At 44.7% G+C, this 16,492-nt stretch overlaps 1 protein-coding gene across 1 annotated transcript in view; it reads left to right on the forward strand.

Moving 5' to 3' along the window:
- Positions 1–14,582, forward strand: part of ENPP6 (ectonucleotide pyrophosphatase/phosphodiesterase 6) — a 112,529-nt gene extending 97,947 nt beyond the window's left edge. The window contains exons 7-8 of the mRNA XM_030191509.1: positions 6,779–6,902; positions 13,340–14,582. Coding sequence (XP_030047369.1) covers positions 6,779–6,902; positions 13,340–13,545 — 330 coding nt within the window. The 3' untranslated portion in view covers positions 13,546–14,582. The remainder of the gene's footprint in view (positions 1–6,778; positions 6,903–13,339) is intronic.
- Positions 14,583–16,492: the final 1,910 nt, after the last annotated feature.

Genomic DNA, 16,492 nt, shown 5'->3' on the forward strand with positions numbered 1-16,492 from the left:
GATGTGGGTACAGTGGGTTTGTTGTGGGTTTTGGAGGGCTCACATTTACCACCACAAGTGTAACAGGTAGGGGGGGATGGGCCTGGGTCCGCCTGCCTGAAGTGCACTGCACCCACTAAAACTGCTCCAGGGACCTGCACCTTTTCGTGGCTTGGTCGTAAGAAAAAAAGGACCAAGTAAAGTCGTCCAAGTGCTCATCAGGGAAGCCCTTTTTTTTCGATTATGAGTCGAGGACACCCATGTGTTAGGCACGCCCAAGACCCGCCTTTGCTACACTTCCAACATGCCCCCGGGAACTTTGGTCATCCCTGCGATGGAAAGCAGTTGGGGACGCCAAAAATTGGCTTTTGATTATGCCGATTTGGGCGACCCTGGGAGAAGGACACCCAACTCCCGATTTGTGTCGAAAGATGGGCGTCCATCTCTGTTGAAAATAAGCCTGAAAGCCAGCACTATTTTTTTTTATATTTTATTTTTATTACCATGATGCTATTCAAAGCAAACTCTAAACATTCATTATCATATAACCATGAACAGATTTTATTTCAAACTACTCCCAGTAACCACCCTCCCCCTATAATGATGACGATAATGGTCTTGCACCTTAAGGTTTCAGGTTAATATGGATTATATGATTCACACTGTACTACTTTAGCTATTCTGCTGGGTCAACCATAGATAGGGAACCCAGACGTAATCAAACTTCTCCAGTAATGTAGTAACATAGTAAATGACAGCAGACAAAGACCTGAGTGGTCCATCCAGTCTGCCCACTCGGTATCAATTCATGATCAAACCAACAATGAATGCGATATAAAATACTTGATTATGGTCTTTATTTGGCATTTCTGGGACATAGACCATAGAAGTTTGCCTGGCACTGTCCTTATGTTCCAACTACTGGAGTTGCTGTCGAAGCCCACTCTAGCCTATTTATATATTTATTTATTTGTTACATTTGTACCCCGCGCTTTCCCACTCATGGCAGGCTCAATGCAGCTTACATGGGGCAATGGAGGATTAAGTGACTTGCCCAGAGTCACAAGGAGCTGCCTGTGTCTGAAGTGGGAATCAAACTCAGTTCCTCAGGACCAAAGTCCACCACCCTAACCACTAGGCCACTCCTATCCAAACCTGTCTTGTCATTTGCTGGACACAGACTATAAAAGTCTGGCTCACACTGTCCTCATGTTCCAGCTACTGAATTGCCTTTGAAGCCCTTTCCAGCCCATCCTAACCTGGATTGCCTTATACGGGACAGAGACCATACAAATCTGCCTGGCACTGGCCTTAGTTCTTCACAGTCAGAGTCGCTACCTAAATGCCTCTCAACATATCCACACACATGCAGCCATTTAAGTTTTTCCTTTTAGTACCAACCATTAGAGATCCTCTGTATTCATCCCATGCCTTTTTGAATTCCATCAACGTGTTTCTCTATCATCTCCCTCAGGAGGGCATTCCAGGAATCGACCACTCTCTCCATGAAAACAAATTCCTGACACAGCATTAATCCTAAGACTATCACCCCACAACCTCAATTCATATCCTCTAGTTTTACCATTTCCCCTTCTCTGGAAAAGATTTGTTTCTATATTAATATCTTTCAAATATTTAAACATCTGTATTATATCTCTCCTGTCCCTTCTTTCCTCTTCAGAGCAGTCAGCGTGCTCAAAAAGTATACATTCCAAAATCAGCACTGGAATGCCATCAGATCTGGGGTTGAGGTCTGTTTCCATTCCTTAGCCACTTTATTGCAAGCCACCATTACACAGCAAACCAACAGACTGTGCAGTTCAGACTTCACTTCAATCAGCAATAAAAGTAACAAAAATACTTTTGGGTCAAGGGGCCATGGAACAAAACATGACACCTATCCCAGTAGGTCTTAATTGCAGAACAATCCCATCACATATGCCTCAGTGTGCCCACCTGCCCACAGCATTACCAACATAGTTCAGATACTGATCCAAGCACTGTATATAATTTGTGAGGGATCAGGTACCAATGGTATAAGTTTATAACCATGCTCTACTATATTGGCCAAGATTGCTGCTTTATTAACACTTTGGAATGTCTGGGACTAATACATGGTCACACAAAGTCTATCCCAGATCTTTCTCCCAATAATGAATGTGAAGAGAGAGGCACTCATTCTGTTGTATCAGCATGTTATAGATGGTTGACCACAGCCTGTGCTCTCTGTAGTATAGTTTCAAAGGATGTCATTTCTCTCCACAAATCCAGCTGGGGCTCTTTATACGTTAAAAAGTGGTGGAGCTGTAGAAAGGTTTAGAAATAAGGCTCTTGCAAATGGCACAGGAGAGCAGAGAGGAACCCAAGTATACTTGACCCAACTGTAGCAGCCCCACTGATCTCCATTTTGTAAATATACTATCCACCATTCATGGGGCAAAGTATTGGATAACACTAATTGACATCAGTCTCAAAAAGCATTTACCACCCAACAGGTTCCCTTTCACTTTTTCCCACACCGAGAGTCAAATCGATGAAAGGGCCCAAATCAGTTTCCCTCCTTCTCACATCACTCTTCAGTCACATGAACACTTCTAAAAACAATTCTCCAGCCTCAGCCTTTACTATATCTACCCATTGTTTCCCAGAACCTCCTCTCCAATCTAGCAATGCCTGCAGTTCAACTGCCTGATAAAATCTGGTAGCCTGAGCCCACCATCACAGTTGGGTTTTACTAAGATTCTTCAAGATGCCTTCTGAAAGCTGTTGAGATCATTCTCCAGTTCACTATCAAAACTGGGAGGGTCTGGCATAGATACAGAAATGTTAACATCACCATCATTTTAATGCTAGCAATGCTCCCCAAATGCGATTGATGAAACCTATGGCATCTATCCAAGCCCCTTCCAAGCTCCCAGAACAATAGGGGCAAATCTGCCCCTATCTGTACCATCAAATATCTCAAAGAGCCCATTGCCTACTTGAAAGGAAAGGACTCGGGCCACTCTTTATGTGGTCATATGGGACTGACATAGTCAACAATTCTGATGAAATCCAGACATACATCCATATCCCTGAAGTTCTCACCACAATGAGGATACAGACTGGCAGATCATGAGCAGATATCATCCATGAATAGTATGATCTCACAGTCCTCTGACTCAAGTGTAAGCCCCTTAATATCTGCAGGCCCAAATTCTGGAAGCCAATGGCTCAATAACAGGAGCAAATAAAGTGGCAACAAAGGACAGAGAGCATCTAGGCAATTCTAGTTGACACAAATCTCAAAAAAGATATAGTGGAACCGGAAAAGGCATAGAGAAGGGTTCTAGGTCCCCACCTGGACAGTTCCCACCGGACAGTTCCCAACCACCAATTCCCATCTGCACAATTCACACCTAGGACAATTCCCACCACACCAGGGAGGACAATTCCCACCCATATCCCAAAAAATACAAAAGTAAAACACACTGAGCACAAAACATCTACAAAATGTGTAGGAAATGGCCCCAAATGCAGGCAAAAGCTGCTTGCTAATTACTGCTTAAGTATTGCCATACTGGGACAGACTGAAGGTCCATCGAGGCCAGCATCCTGTTTCCAACAGTGGCCAATCCAGGTTACAAGTACCTGGCAAGATCCTAAAACAGTACAATACATTTTATGCTGCTTATTCTAGAAATAAGCAGTGGATGTTCCCCAATCCATTTTAATAATGGCTTATGCACTTTTCTATTAGGAAGTTATCCAAACCTTTTTAAACCCCGCTAAGCTAACCGATTTTACTACATTCTCCGGCAACGAATTCCAGAGTTTAATTACACATTGATTGAAGAAATATTTTCTCTGATTCGTTTTAAATTTACTACTTTGTAGGTTCATTGCATGCCCCCTAGTCTTAGTATTTTTGGAAAGAGTAAACAAGCAATTCATGTCCACTTGTTCCAATCCATTCATTATTTTATAGACCTCTATCATATCTCCCCTCAGTCATCTTTTCTCCAAGCTGAAGAGCCCTAGCCGCTTTAGCTTTTCCTTATAGGGAAGTCGTCCCATCCTCTTTATCATTTTCATCGCCCTTCTCTGTAGTTTTCTAATTCCACTATATCTTTTTTGACATGTGGTGACCAGAATTGCACACAATATTCAAGGTACAGTCGCACCATGGAGTGATACAAAGGCATTAGAATGTCCTCATTTTTGTTTCCATTCCTTTCCTGATAATACCTAACATTCTATTTGCTTTCTTAGCCGCCGCCACACACTGAGCAAAAGGTTTCAACATATCCTCAATGATGATGCCTAGATCCTTTTCCTGGTCGGTGACGCCTATTGTGGAACCTTGAATTATGTAGCTATAGTTTGGGTTCCTCTTTCCCACCTGCATCACTTTGCACTTGCTCACATGAATTGTCTGCACTTGCTCACATTAAACGTCATCTGCCATTTGGATGCCTAGTTTCCCAGTCTCGGTTGTTGCTTGTCAGCAAAGGCACATTTCAGGACTTAGGCGGTGCAGAAGGAGAGGAAGAGATGCTAGATGGACCTGGGGGAGGGTGGGAAGTTGAGGGAGAGAGAGAGAGACAGCGAGAGAGACGCTGCACTTGGAGAGGAAGGGAGGAGAGATGCCAAAGTACCATGGCATCAGGGACCAAAAAAATGGCTTTTCTACTACGGGCTTCTATTACTACTAGTTTTGGCTGGGCTGGCTAGTTGGCAACACTATCCATAGTACTAAGATAGCACTGCTTCCTTATCTCCTGTGACAAAATCTTTTGCACAGGTGTCTTTTCTGTGGTTGCTTTGCTGCTTAGACTTATGGGAAGAAGTTAATAAAAGAACAAAGCAAATCATGGAGCAGACTACATTCACAGACACACCCCTAATCACGTCTGGGTTTTAGGATGTCCTAGTAAATATACATGAGTTAGATTTGCATACAATGGAGGCAGTATGTTGTATGCAGTTTCATTGTGGATGTCCTGAAAACCAGAGTAGCTAGGGCAGGGGTTTGCAAACTTTTTTGGTTCACGGCACTCCCCCCCCCCCCCCCCCCCCGGCCACATGGGTCTCTGCAGCCCCCCCCCTCAGCCACATGGGCCACATGGGTCTCCACACCCTCCCCCCCCCACATGGGTCTCCCTTGTCCTGCAGCCCCCTCCTCTCACACCAACATACCTTTTCCTCCCTGCAGCTCCCTCCTCTCACACCAGCACACCTCTGCCTTCCCTAAATCCAGCATCGCTCGCTACCTTCCTTTCTGCAGGTCCAGGATTGCTGCCGCTTCCTTCTCCTTCCCCTGCTGCCACTGCAGTGCTTGCAGCTTACATTTTAGGGCCATCCGTGGTTCACACAGGCATTCCAGGGCTTTCATAGTCTGCCGTGTCTGGCCCTCTCTAATGCAACTTCTTTTGCGAGGGCCGGACAAGGGAGAGGGAAGTCCCCGCAGTGCCTGTGTGAATCGCGGACGGCCCGAAAATGTAAGCTGCAAGCACTGCAGCGGCGGTGGGGGAAGAAGCAGGAAGCAGCAGATGCCGGACCTGCGGAAGGGGAAAGTAGGGAGTGATGCACCGTGGCACCCCTGAGAGTTCTCTGAGGCGCACAAGGGTGCCACGTGGTGCACAGTTTGGGAATCGCTGAGCTAGGGGATTGGACAGGTCCAGCTTGAGAAACAGCATTTAAAAAAAAACCCTTGTAGTTTGCACTAGGAGGGAAAAGAAAAGCATAACATTGTCACCAATAAAAATAAACACATTTTAAAGTGACAGTGGCACATTTCCTCATTTCTCCATGTCTTTGTGCAGTTTAAGGTGAGAACACACATTATAGAATGTGTATCAGCAGGTTGGCAGCAGGTGTGTTTGCAGAGAAGGGGGTATGGGATGTGTATGTGTGTGTGAAAGATGTGATGTGTACATTGGTGTGTCTGTGCAAATGTGCGGTGTCTGGGAAGATGGGTTGTGCAGTTGTATGGGGAGATGTGGGAAGAGTAAGGGAACAAGGTGTGTATGTTGTCAGATTATTTGTTTATCAGGGATTAGAGGTGTGTGTGGAGGGGTTAATGAGAAACAGGGGTCAGAGGAGACAGGAGGGCAGGGTGTGTGTGTCTGTGTATCTGTGTGTAGGGAAAAGGCTCTTCTTTCCCTTTTCCCGCCCCTTTTTATTTTCTTATCCCCTCCCCTTGCACTTTTTCTCTTCATCCCTCACTTATTTCAGGGCCTGGTTTCTCTGCATCTTCTGGTAGTAGCCACCGTGCTGATTTTTTTTCAGATCCTAGGTGGGCTCTTCATCTTCCAGTGGCAGGCCTGACCTCCCTGCTAGCGTGCTGCATTCAGGACTCAGCTGATGCTCCATCTTTTGGTGGTGGACCTGTCACCCTCCTCCCCTGCTGCATTGTACATTTTCAGGACCTGGACTGGGTTTTCATATTCCAGTAGCAGAACTCGGGCTCCCCACCACCACAATGCTTTTCTCTGGCTCACTTCTCTACACTTACCTGTTTTTCTTTCCCCCTATTCCCTATATATTTCTTTATTTGTCCATGCGCAAAGAAACAGATATGAACAGATAGACAGACTGCCCCTCTACAGTAGCCCTCATTCTTTTTGTCAAACATGCCTAAAAAAGATATTTGCACAAGTTATATTCATAAATGGATTCTCTGTGGTTAAATAGGTGTTTACACATTGAGAAGAGCCCTTTGAAACTTGCTCTCCCCCTGCCCCCTCTGTGGTTAAGATGTAAAGAAAATTATTCTCTTGAAGATTTACCATAGAAATACATTTCTTTTTCTACACAGAGTAAAGACAAACTTCCATTCTGGAACAATGGTACCAAAGTAAGTGAGGCCTGGCAGCATGGATGGCATGGATATGACAATGAGCTCATGGACATGAGGGCATTCTTCCTGGCATATGGACCCAGTAAGTAAACTAAGCTTTAGCCACTTAACTGGCATTTATTTCTGTGGCTGTATACAAAGGACAGCTCAGGCATAAATCAGAGGATATTAAAGGAACCTAGGAAAGTTCTGGAGACTCTGCTGTCTGACGTTTTGCGTGTTTATTTAGAGTTGGGAGTGATCTCCAGTGAACTGGAGAAGGGAGGATATAGTCCTTCTCCACAAAACTGGGAGTAAGGAGGAGGTTAGGAACTACAGGCCAGCTAGTCTGACGTCTATGGTGAGTAAATTAATTGAAACTGCCAAAACAAAGGATAGTTCAGTTTCTGGTATCCAGTGGATTGCAGGATTTGAAGCAGCATGGTTTTACTAAAGGTAGGTCTTGTCAGATGAATCTGAGTAATTTCTCTGACACAGTTTCACATAGGCAACTTATAAATAAACTGAGCACCCTTCACAAGCACAAAAGCAAAGCAATGCAGAAAGTTGTCATGGGCAAAAGCACATGGTTAGCAAGAGATTAACATTCAATTTAAGAGCCACCCAGTGCAAAGATAGGTTTTGTGTTGAAGCCAAACATTGCATTAGTATTCCGTAAAGTATTCTGTGCTTGTCTTAGCGCAGATCATAACACAAAGTGATGCACAGCCATTTTCTGAGCGATGCACTGAAGAAGTCCCTTACTTTACCGTGGAAAATTTAATGGGAGGTCTGAAGCTGTCGGTCATGACAGGTCTTCATGGTTGCAAGGGTCCTCTGCCACTCCTGCAGGAGGAGAAGGACCCATCCACTGGAGCAGGAAGATTGCTGACTGCAGCAGGGGGTGGGGGGCAGGGAAGATGCAAGTGCCCTAGGAAAGCAATTTAAAAAGGGCTGAGTGAGTCAAACAGCACCAAAGTAAAGGAAACCTCCCCAAAAGGAAAGGACCAACTAGAAGTAAACAAAAGGTCATGACTCCTGTTGTGAAGTTATTTCCTCTGGCAGTGTCAAAAGAAAGTTGAATGAAACTGTACATCGGCTTTCATACATACAGCTTCTTTGCGAGTATGAAAGCCGTATGCAAGCGTTGCTCTGAGCTGCAAGGAGATTGTTGAGCGGCAGGCAGCGTGTGGGAATTGCTGTGAGCCGAGCCTGCGACCGGAACCGCTGTGCAGGAACACTGCTGCTGGGCAGGCCTGACCCCAAATTGGGTGGGTCCAGGCCTACCCGGGCCCGCCCCTGGCCAGCGCCTGATGATCAGAGCCAGTGAGCACATATAATAACGAACTCAGTGGTTCTGAACGCTAATTGCATGCAAATGCATGCAAAACAGGGGAATTAATATTCTCCCCTAATGCTCAGCAAGCAGTGCGCCAAACAAGGGCGCTGCTCCCTTGGCAAACACTACGCCAGCTTGGAGCTGGTGTTAGGGTTTGCCAGGGCATTGGGGAGAAATGGGGAGAACATGTCTAGCATGCATTTGCATGCTTCCAGGCCTCCCACCCCTCTAAACACAAAGGACTTGAGGTCCGGTGGACCTCCAGACCCACCTCTCCCCAAACACAGTTGGAGGGCCTGGTAGTCTAGTGCCCCCCAGTCCCCCATCCCCCAAGCCCCTTAGATCCCCCAAACCTTGAAACAGGAGGAGGGAGTAGCACTCCCTCTCTCCTCTTGTGAGCGCCGCTTCAAAATGGCGGCACCCTGCCCTGCCTGGTGCATCCTGGGATGCTCTGGGTGGGGCTTCACTACCATAAAAGAGAGGGGGTCTGGGGTGCACTAGAACAGCAGGTCAGCATCCAGGTGGGTTGGGGGGACCTAGTAGGAGTCCCACTGGACCACCAGGGGCTTTTTAAATTGTTGGTGGGTGGGGGTTGTGTGTGTGTGTGTGGGGGGGGGGGGGGTCTGGAGATCCACCAGACCTCCAGACCCTTGTGTCAGGGTGCTTGGCATTAGGTTTGACAGGTCTGGCCTTTTTTTTTGACAGCCCAGACCCGTCAGACCTCTTCTGTGGGAGGATTGTGCCTGGGCATCCTCCCGCAGAAGTCTCCCTATGATCAGCACTAATAACGCACATAAATTTGCATTTTATTAGTGCTGATCATAGTGAAGTTAGTTCCCTATGCTGTTCTGATGATATTTTTCTCCGCGCTATTCGGAACAGCGCGGAGAACTGATCATCGAGGCCATACTGCTTAGCTTTTACTATATCTTTCTTGCTTCACAGCCCCTGTGTTGCACAGTTGACTACCTGGATTGCAAATTGTAACAACCAGTTGAGTGTTACTCTGGACTTTAGTGCAAGGTTATGCAGGATACAGCAGGCAATGAAATCTGGCAGACCTTTTCAGGTTTGTAGAGCAGCTCTCCTCTGGATCTATCTAGGCACCTTAATTACGTCTTGAGCAGTCCAAAGGTATATTTAGTGATGGCCCTGGTTTGGCGGTATACCCTGTGGTAGCAGTCCTCTGCCTTATCGTGAGGTATGTTGATGGAGGTCATTAGTTGCCTCCTCTGTGGGCAGTCCTGATCACCTGTGTGAGATGGAGAGAGTGAAAGAAGGGACATGGGTTGAGTGGGAGACAAAGGACATGTAGGATACTGTTCCAGTAGCATGCACACTGATGCTCTAGTTCCACTCTCTCCATGTGAACCTCGATCTGTCGGGCATTGTTCCGTTCTATATCACTCTCCTTGTTGGAAGTTCCCTCCCCTGGCATGCTGACATAAGCACAGGTTCCACTATGATGGAATCGTGGTGGCAAACTCCTCCTCCAGTGATTTCTCTTGTCTGTTGTTATGATTGTTAGAATTCTGCTAGTCAGACAGGGGAATGCTTGGAACCACTCCTGATTGGTCCGTCAGGGGTTGCGCTGGGGTCAGTCTGATCTACTTAAGCTCACCTCTCCCGTCAACTCCTGCTTTGGCGTTTTCTCCAATTCTGCTGAAGCCTTACCTTTGCTCTGCCTGAGCTATTAGCTCTGTGCTTGTGTGGATTTGTTACTCCTTTCCTGGCTTCCAGTTTTCTATTGCTCTGTCTCTGTCTGCCGGCTGCTGCCTCCGTGTGTCTAATTACCTCTGTCACTACACCTGGGTTTCTCTGTTTGCTCTGGTGCTGTGTGTGGTGAGTTCCTCCTTGTTCTGTTCCAGTTCATTTGTTTTGCTTCCCTTCCTTCAGAGGTCCCTTCCTGCTGTGTTTGTTTTCTGCTTGGCAGGTCCTGCCCTTTGTTTCTCTCTGTGGGGGTTGATTGTTTATTTTTCATTGTACTCCGGATTAACCTAACCTTGTCTGCAGTGTTCCCTGCCTCTGGTAGCTGTCTGTGTGCTGAGCTTGGTTTAACCCTTTGTCTGCAGAGCTTCTCTGCTTCTGGCAGTTATCTGTTTACTGCAGTCTTCCCTTTGTGACTGTTTCAGTCCTTTCTTTGCTTTACTACTTCCTGTATTACAGAGCACTGTCCCTTTCTGTGCTGGTGTGTGTGTTAGGTTCCGCACTCCGCTTTGCGGACTTTTCCCTTCCCTGTTTGCTGAGGGTCTCTGCCTACAGTATCTTATATTACAGTCCCTCACTTTCTTTGTGTGTAGTGGGCTACGGCTTGACGTGTATCTGTGTATGCTTCCCTTTCTCCATGATTACCAGCACCGAGGGTGTTGCTGGTGCTCCGGTCCCCATGGGGGGACCCCTCGTTTAGACTCTTTCTCCCCTCCCTAAGTATGAGTCGGTTCCAGTTAGGCCGTGAGGCCCGCCTGATTGCCCTATTTTCCCTTTTCTGAGGTGCAAATTGGTTACTGCATGTGTGTGTACAGGACTTGGTAGCTGGGGTAGTGTGTAGTGCCTGCTTGGCCCACCCTCGGCCTTGGCCTAACCCCTATACTAGGCCTCGGCCGGGGCCCAAGGGCTCACAGCCATACTAACACCTGTGGGAACAACCACCACATTTCTGCGCAATCTCTCCCACCCAACTCTGTCCCAGATGTTATTCACAGCTCCTCAGGCTGGGCTGCACCATGGTCTCTTCACACGGCTTATCCTCGAGGCAGGTAAGGCTCAGCACAAATTTGGTCTTTTACTTTATTTTATCTGACACAAGATGTAACACAGTCTAAAAAAAATCATTCAGTCAAAAAAAAAAGTCTCCACTATGTCTCTCGATTCAATGTCTTTGTCTCAGAAACATTTCCTCTTTTGCCCCATGTTATTGGCGCCAGTTTATGTAACCCCTGGGTCGCCCCTCAGTCGGGGCCACCAGCAATGCTCCCCGGACTAGGTACTTGGGACCACGGGTCATAAAACAGATTGTACTTCAAGCAAGCTGGGCACAGGCCAGGGTCGAGCTAAATCCTGGTAGGCCGAAAGGTAATCTTTCTCTGGGGCACTATTGTTCAAAACAAATAACTAGCAGTTGTTGAGTTAAACTTCAACTGGCTTTACTTAACAACAACTTGAAAACAGTTCAGTAAAGCAAATTGATATGTACAGTCAGGGCATGTAACAGTTCTAGATCAGCTTCAGACTTCTCTTCCAAATGCCAAAAGAAATGTGAACAGTTATTGTACATCAGCAGCATAGTTTCTCTTGTATTTTTGTCCCATCCGAACACTCATTGAATGTCCTGCCAATAGTGAGGCTTTTCTGCTCCAACTTCTTCTACCTGGGGTGTCTTTTCCTCCCGAGCAGTCCTTTTTATTCCCAAGTCAGGAACTCCTCACAGGCACCCTCTGCCCTATGGCAAAGGCTTCATCCACTGGATAATGCAGAAGTCTTCCCTTTGGTGCCCAGGAGTTCCTCCTCGGTGCTAGGTTCTCGGCTGGGGTGGGCAACTAAAGACCACATTCTCTGTAAAACCATTCCTTTTATTAACTCCTGGCCCTACCAAAATGTGATGACCCTTCTCATGTCCACCCACCAGGCTGGCAGTCCCTGACCTCCCTGAAAATCCTCCCTCCCTCTGCCCTAAAACAACATTTTTCAGGGGGATTACACATGCATATGTGCACACATGTGCATACAGTATATGAAATTATTCTCATAATTTATGCATTTAAGTGATGCAACATGTTAGCACAGACTTTATAGCAGGAGTGCTCAATGTCAGTCCTTGAGGGCTGCAACCTATTTGGGTTTTCAGGATTTCCCCAATGTATATATGCATCACTACTTTAACTCAGTGTCACTACAATCTAACAATGATGGACTTCTATTCTTACACTCCAAGCTATCATTGTACAATTATAATATTAATTCCATTTCATTTATTATTATATTTCTTAGAAAAACACACTTAACACAATTTGAACTTAAAACAAAAACCTGTCTAGAATCCTGGGTGAATTTCTATAATATGTATAACATATTGCCTGCAAAAGTCCACAACATTACGTTTCACACAGCATTATAGTTTCAAGCTTCATAACAGTGTCCACAAGATAACAAAGTTGTCCTGATCATTTCGAACCTCTTGGATATGAGTTCAGTCTTTATCCTTGGACATACTCCATATGCTCAACATGCACATGTTTTAAAGTTCAAATTGCGTTATTCTAATTTTGGAGTATAACAATTTGTATGCATGAGATCTACTTACATGCACTGCCTCCATTGTATGCAAATAGATCCCATGCATATTCATTGTGGAAAGCCTGAAACTCCAACTGAGTTGTGGCCCTTGAGGACTGACCATGAGCACCCCTGCTTTATAGAATTACCCCTGTGGTAAGCGGAGGAGTAGCCTATTGGCTAGTGCAGCAGGCTTTGATTCTGGCAACCTGGATTTGATTCCCACTGCAGCTCCTTGTGACCTTGGGCAAGTCACTTAACCCTTCATTACCCCAGGTACAAAAACTTAAGACTGTAAGCCCTCTAGGGACAGAGAAAATACCTGCATATGTACAGCACTATGTATGTCTAGAAGCACTATAGAAATGATTAGTAGTAGTGGTGTCAGGTCAACAATCCCTGTAACCAACCCATCACGATCCATGTAGTGAAGGTGGAGTGAGAGAAGAGCAGAGAAATTGTTCAGACAGCAGCAATTTGCAGCTGCTACCCAGAAAGCAGCAGCACAGTCACCTCACAATATTTATATTCATTGCTGCTGAACATATGTATGAGTTTAAACACTAGCTCAGGCATTTTTAAATTAAGCTACTCGTTGCTGCCGCTGACTGTCAGACCTGTTAGCTTTAACATGCACTGTAGAATCTCAGAGATTCAAGCACAATTAATTATCAGTACCAACCATGCTAGAAAAACACAAACCAACACTTCTGAATTGATTGATTGGAAACATAAAAATGTGCTACAATAAGATGTGTGATGCCTAGATTTTAAATACTCTATATTAATTTCTCCTGCCATCTGATTTTATGTAGGATTTGCATGAAAGGTTAAGGGGATGAATCACTGCCATTGCTCTGGAATATTTAATCTGTTTGCTTGGACATAGAATTTGGGCAAAATCATCAATGTTTCAATTTCTCTTTCAGACTTCAAAACAAACTACAGATCAGCACCAATCAGATCAGTGGATGTTTACAACGTCATGTGTCATGTTTTAGGAGTGGAGCCACTACCAAATAATGGATCCTGGTCCAGAGTGGAGAACATGTTGAGAAGCAGTGCCAGTCTGGCAGTGTCTCTCCAGCTGGGCAGCTGTGTGTTAGCATTAGCTCAATATTTACTCTTAGCATGACAGATCTTGTTCCAAGAGTGAGCTATCAATTGATTTTTTTTTTTGTTAAATGTTTTATTTGAATGACGGCTTTGTAACAATATTCCGGGGTGTGGGGGTAAGCTAATGAACACTTTCTATTGTTTCTATGGTGGTAAGGATTTTTTTTTCTATATGGGAATCCTATTTTGTAGACATGAAAGGAATAAATGAAATGAAAGTCTTGCTTCTCATAAGTACAATAAAGCAAGTTACAATTAAAAAAAATAGAATATAATAGTTCAAACAAAAGCTACTAATGCGGCTACAGATCCTGTCTCATCCTTTACTGTTCTCATAAGAATGAGTGTCAAGAAAGCAACTCACTTTCATAATTTGGATTGTGAAACATGTCAATGATCTCTTTACACAAGTAGTTCTTGACACACCCAGCCAATCTGGTTCTCAGGAATTCCACAATGAATATATGTGCATAAGATACATTTACCTGCATTCAGCTTCTATTATAAACAAATCTATCTTATACATGCTTGTTAGGGGTATCCTGAATAACCTGGTGTATGCCAAGCACTGAGCTGAGATCTACTGCTTTAGACCTATGCCAGTCCCTTTTATATTCTCACTACAGTTGTGGAGGTGTTCCCAAGAAGAAACTGCAATCAATTATGACATGAACGGACAATTTTATGTAAACTGCTTCGATTGTAACCATAGAAAGGCAGTATATCAGATCCCATCTCCTTGTTGGTCCTCATAAAATTATTGATGGGAAGCTTGTGGTGCTGCTGCTGATCCTGTAGGTATTCTCTCAAACTAACTTGCCTCAGGGGGATGCCAGCTCTACGGTGCAAGTATAAAATGCATATGTATTTAGAAACATAGAAACATGACGGCAGATAAAGGCCATATGACCCATCCAGTCTGCCCATCCTCTGTAACCCCCAATTCTACCTGTTCCTAAGCGATCCCACATGCTTATCCCATGCCTTTTTTTTAATTCATTTTGCATGTACTCTAAAACAGCTCCACTGCATCACACTGGATCAGGAAAAAAAAAAGAAAGTGCTTTATTAAATCAAACTTTTCTTCCACTGTTACATGTTTTGTCACTCTCACCACTCCATCCTGCAAACTTGCACAGTGAAAGGCTGTTGCCTGCGGTACTCTCCACTGGCAGGAGGTGGGACATGAGGCACATTGCAGGTTGCTCTCTTATCCCAAATTCAAACCTAGTATTTTGAGCTGTTTTATATGATTCACCTAACATTCACGAAGTTAATTAGCAGTCTTTTAGGTTAACAAGCTTCAAGTAAGGTCTACATGCTAAAATTGTTTCATTTGTTGGCCACGCCCATATTATACTGAATTTATGTAAAGTTCACAAATCACAGCAGTTACAAGGAGAGGTTCATAGATGTTGATAGTGGTGGCATATCAAAGTTAAATAAAGGATTTCAAAGTTATCTGAAATAATGGTATGTGCTGGAGTAGATTTACATCTCAAACCTTATGTTATGTTACTTTATTCTTGATATACCACTAGGAAAGACCAAGACATGTTCTGGTTAGCCAATTTAGGTATAGCAACTCAAAATCTCTAGCAGCACTGACATATCTCAAGTCTACATCAAACCCTGTGCTCCATGCTTGATGTCTGATCCACACAATAACTGTTGAAATGGCAGCCTGCAGTAAAAACCAGAGGGGTAAAGGTAATAAGAAAACAGTTCAACAAAATGTTTACCACAAGTAACTCTCTTTGTAATGTTGCAATATATTGGATTAATTGCCTCTCACCTTGAATAGATGAGTTCAGTGGTCTACCCCTGTGTCTTGAGCTTAGGTTGCTGGTTGATCCTACCCACTTAAAAAACATAAGCACATAAGAGTGGCCATACTGGGTCAGATCAATGGTCCATCTGGCCCAGTATCCTGTTTTCCAAACAGTGGGCAAGCCAGGTCACAAGTACCTGGCAGAAACCCAAATCATGGCAACACTCCATACTACAAATCCCATACTACATGCTTTCCATGTCTGTCTCAATAGCAGACTATGGACTTTTCCTCCAGGAATTTGTCCAAAACATTTTTCAACGCAGATATGCTAACTGCTGTCACCACTGCCTCTGGCAAAGAGTTCCAGAGTTTAACTATTCGTTGAGTGAAAAGATATTTCCTCCTATTTGTTTTAAAAGTATTTCCATGCAACTTCCTCGAGTCTCCCCTAGTCTTTGTACTTTTGGAACGAGTAAAAAAATCTGTGGGCTTTACCCAGATATTCAGTGGCACTTAACTGCACAGTGCTGTTGAATACCCCCTTTGACCACCATGGCTACTGCTGCGGCTGCCCATGGGAGGAGTCAGGGACGATTTGGCAGTTATGCAGGTGCCAGCCTTGTTCAGTGCCAGTGCCTGCATAGCTAAGTGGGCAGATAGGACCTAACAAGAGGCAGTCCTATCTTTGTGCATGTAATTATGTGGGTGTCAGCACTGAATATCAGCTGCACCTGCATAACTTCCAGGTCAGCTGACGTGGATATTCATCGTTGGGACCTGGACATAGCCCGGCTTTAAATATCCAGGTTAGATTCAGCCCACAACAGTCAGTGGCTTTACAACCATTGACCACTAAGGGCTGTATATTAGAGGGGGGAGAGGGGTACACATAAGTGATGCCAATTAATCAGTGAAGCTACAATACGTTTTTGCTTTTTAATTTGGAGGCAAAAATAGCAAACTTTGTATTAAGGAACATTACCCCCATCAGTGGGACAGTTATCAATGTGGGCTACTACTACTACTTAACATTTCTAGAGCGCTACTAGGGTTACGCAGCGCTGTACAAAATAAAGAAGGACGGTCCCTGCTCAAAGGAGCTTACAATCTAAAGAACAAAATGTCAAGTTGGGGCAGTGTAGATTTCCTGGGTAGAGGTGTAGAGGTTAGGTGCCGAAGGCGACATTGAAGA

Source organism: Microcaecilia unicolor, chromosome 2 (assembly GCF_901765095.1).
Source record: "Microcaecilia unicolor chromosome 2, aMicUni1.1, whole genome shotgun sequence".
NCBI lineage: Eukaryota > Metazoa > Chordata > Amphibia > Gymnophiona > Siphonopidae > Microcaecilia > Microcaecilia unicolor.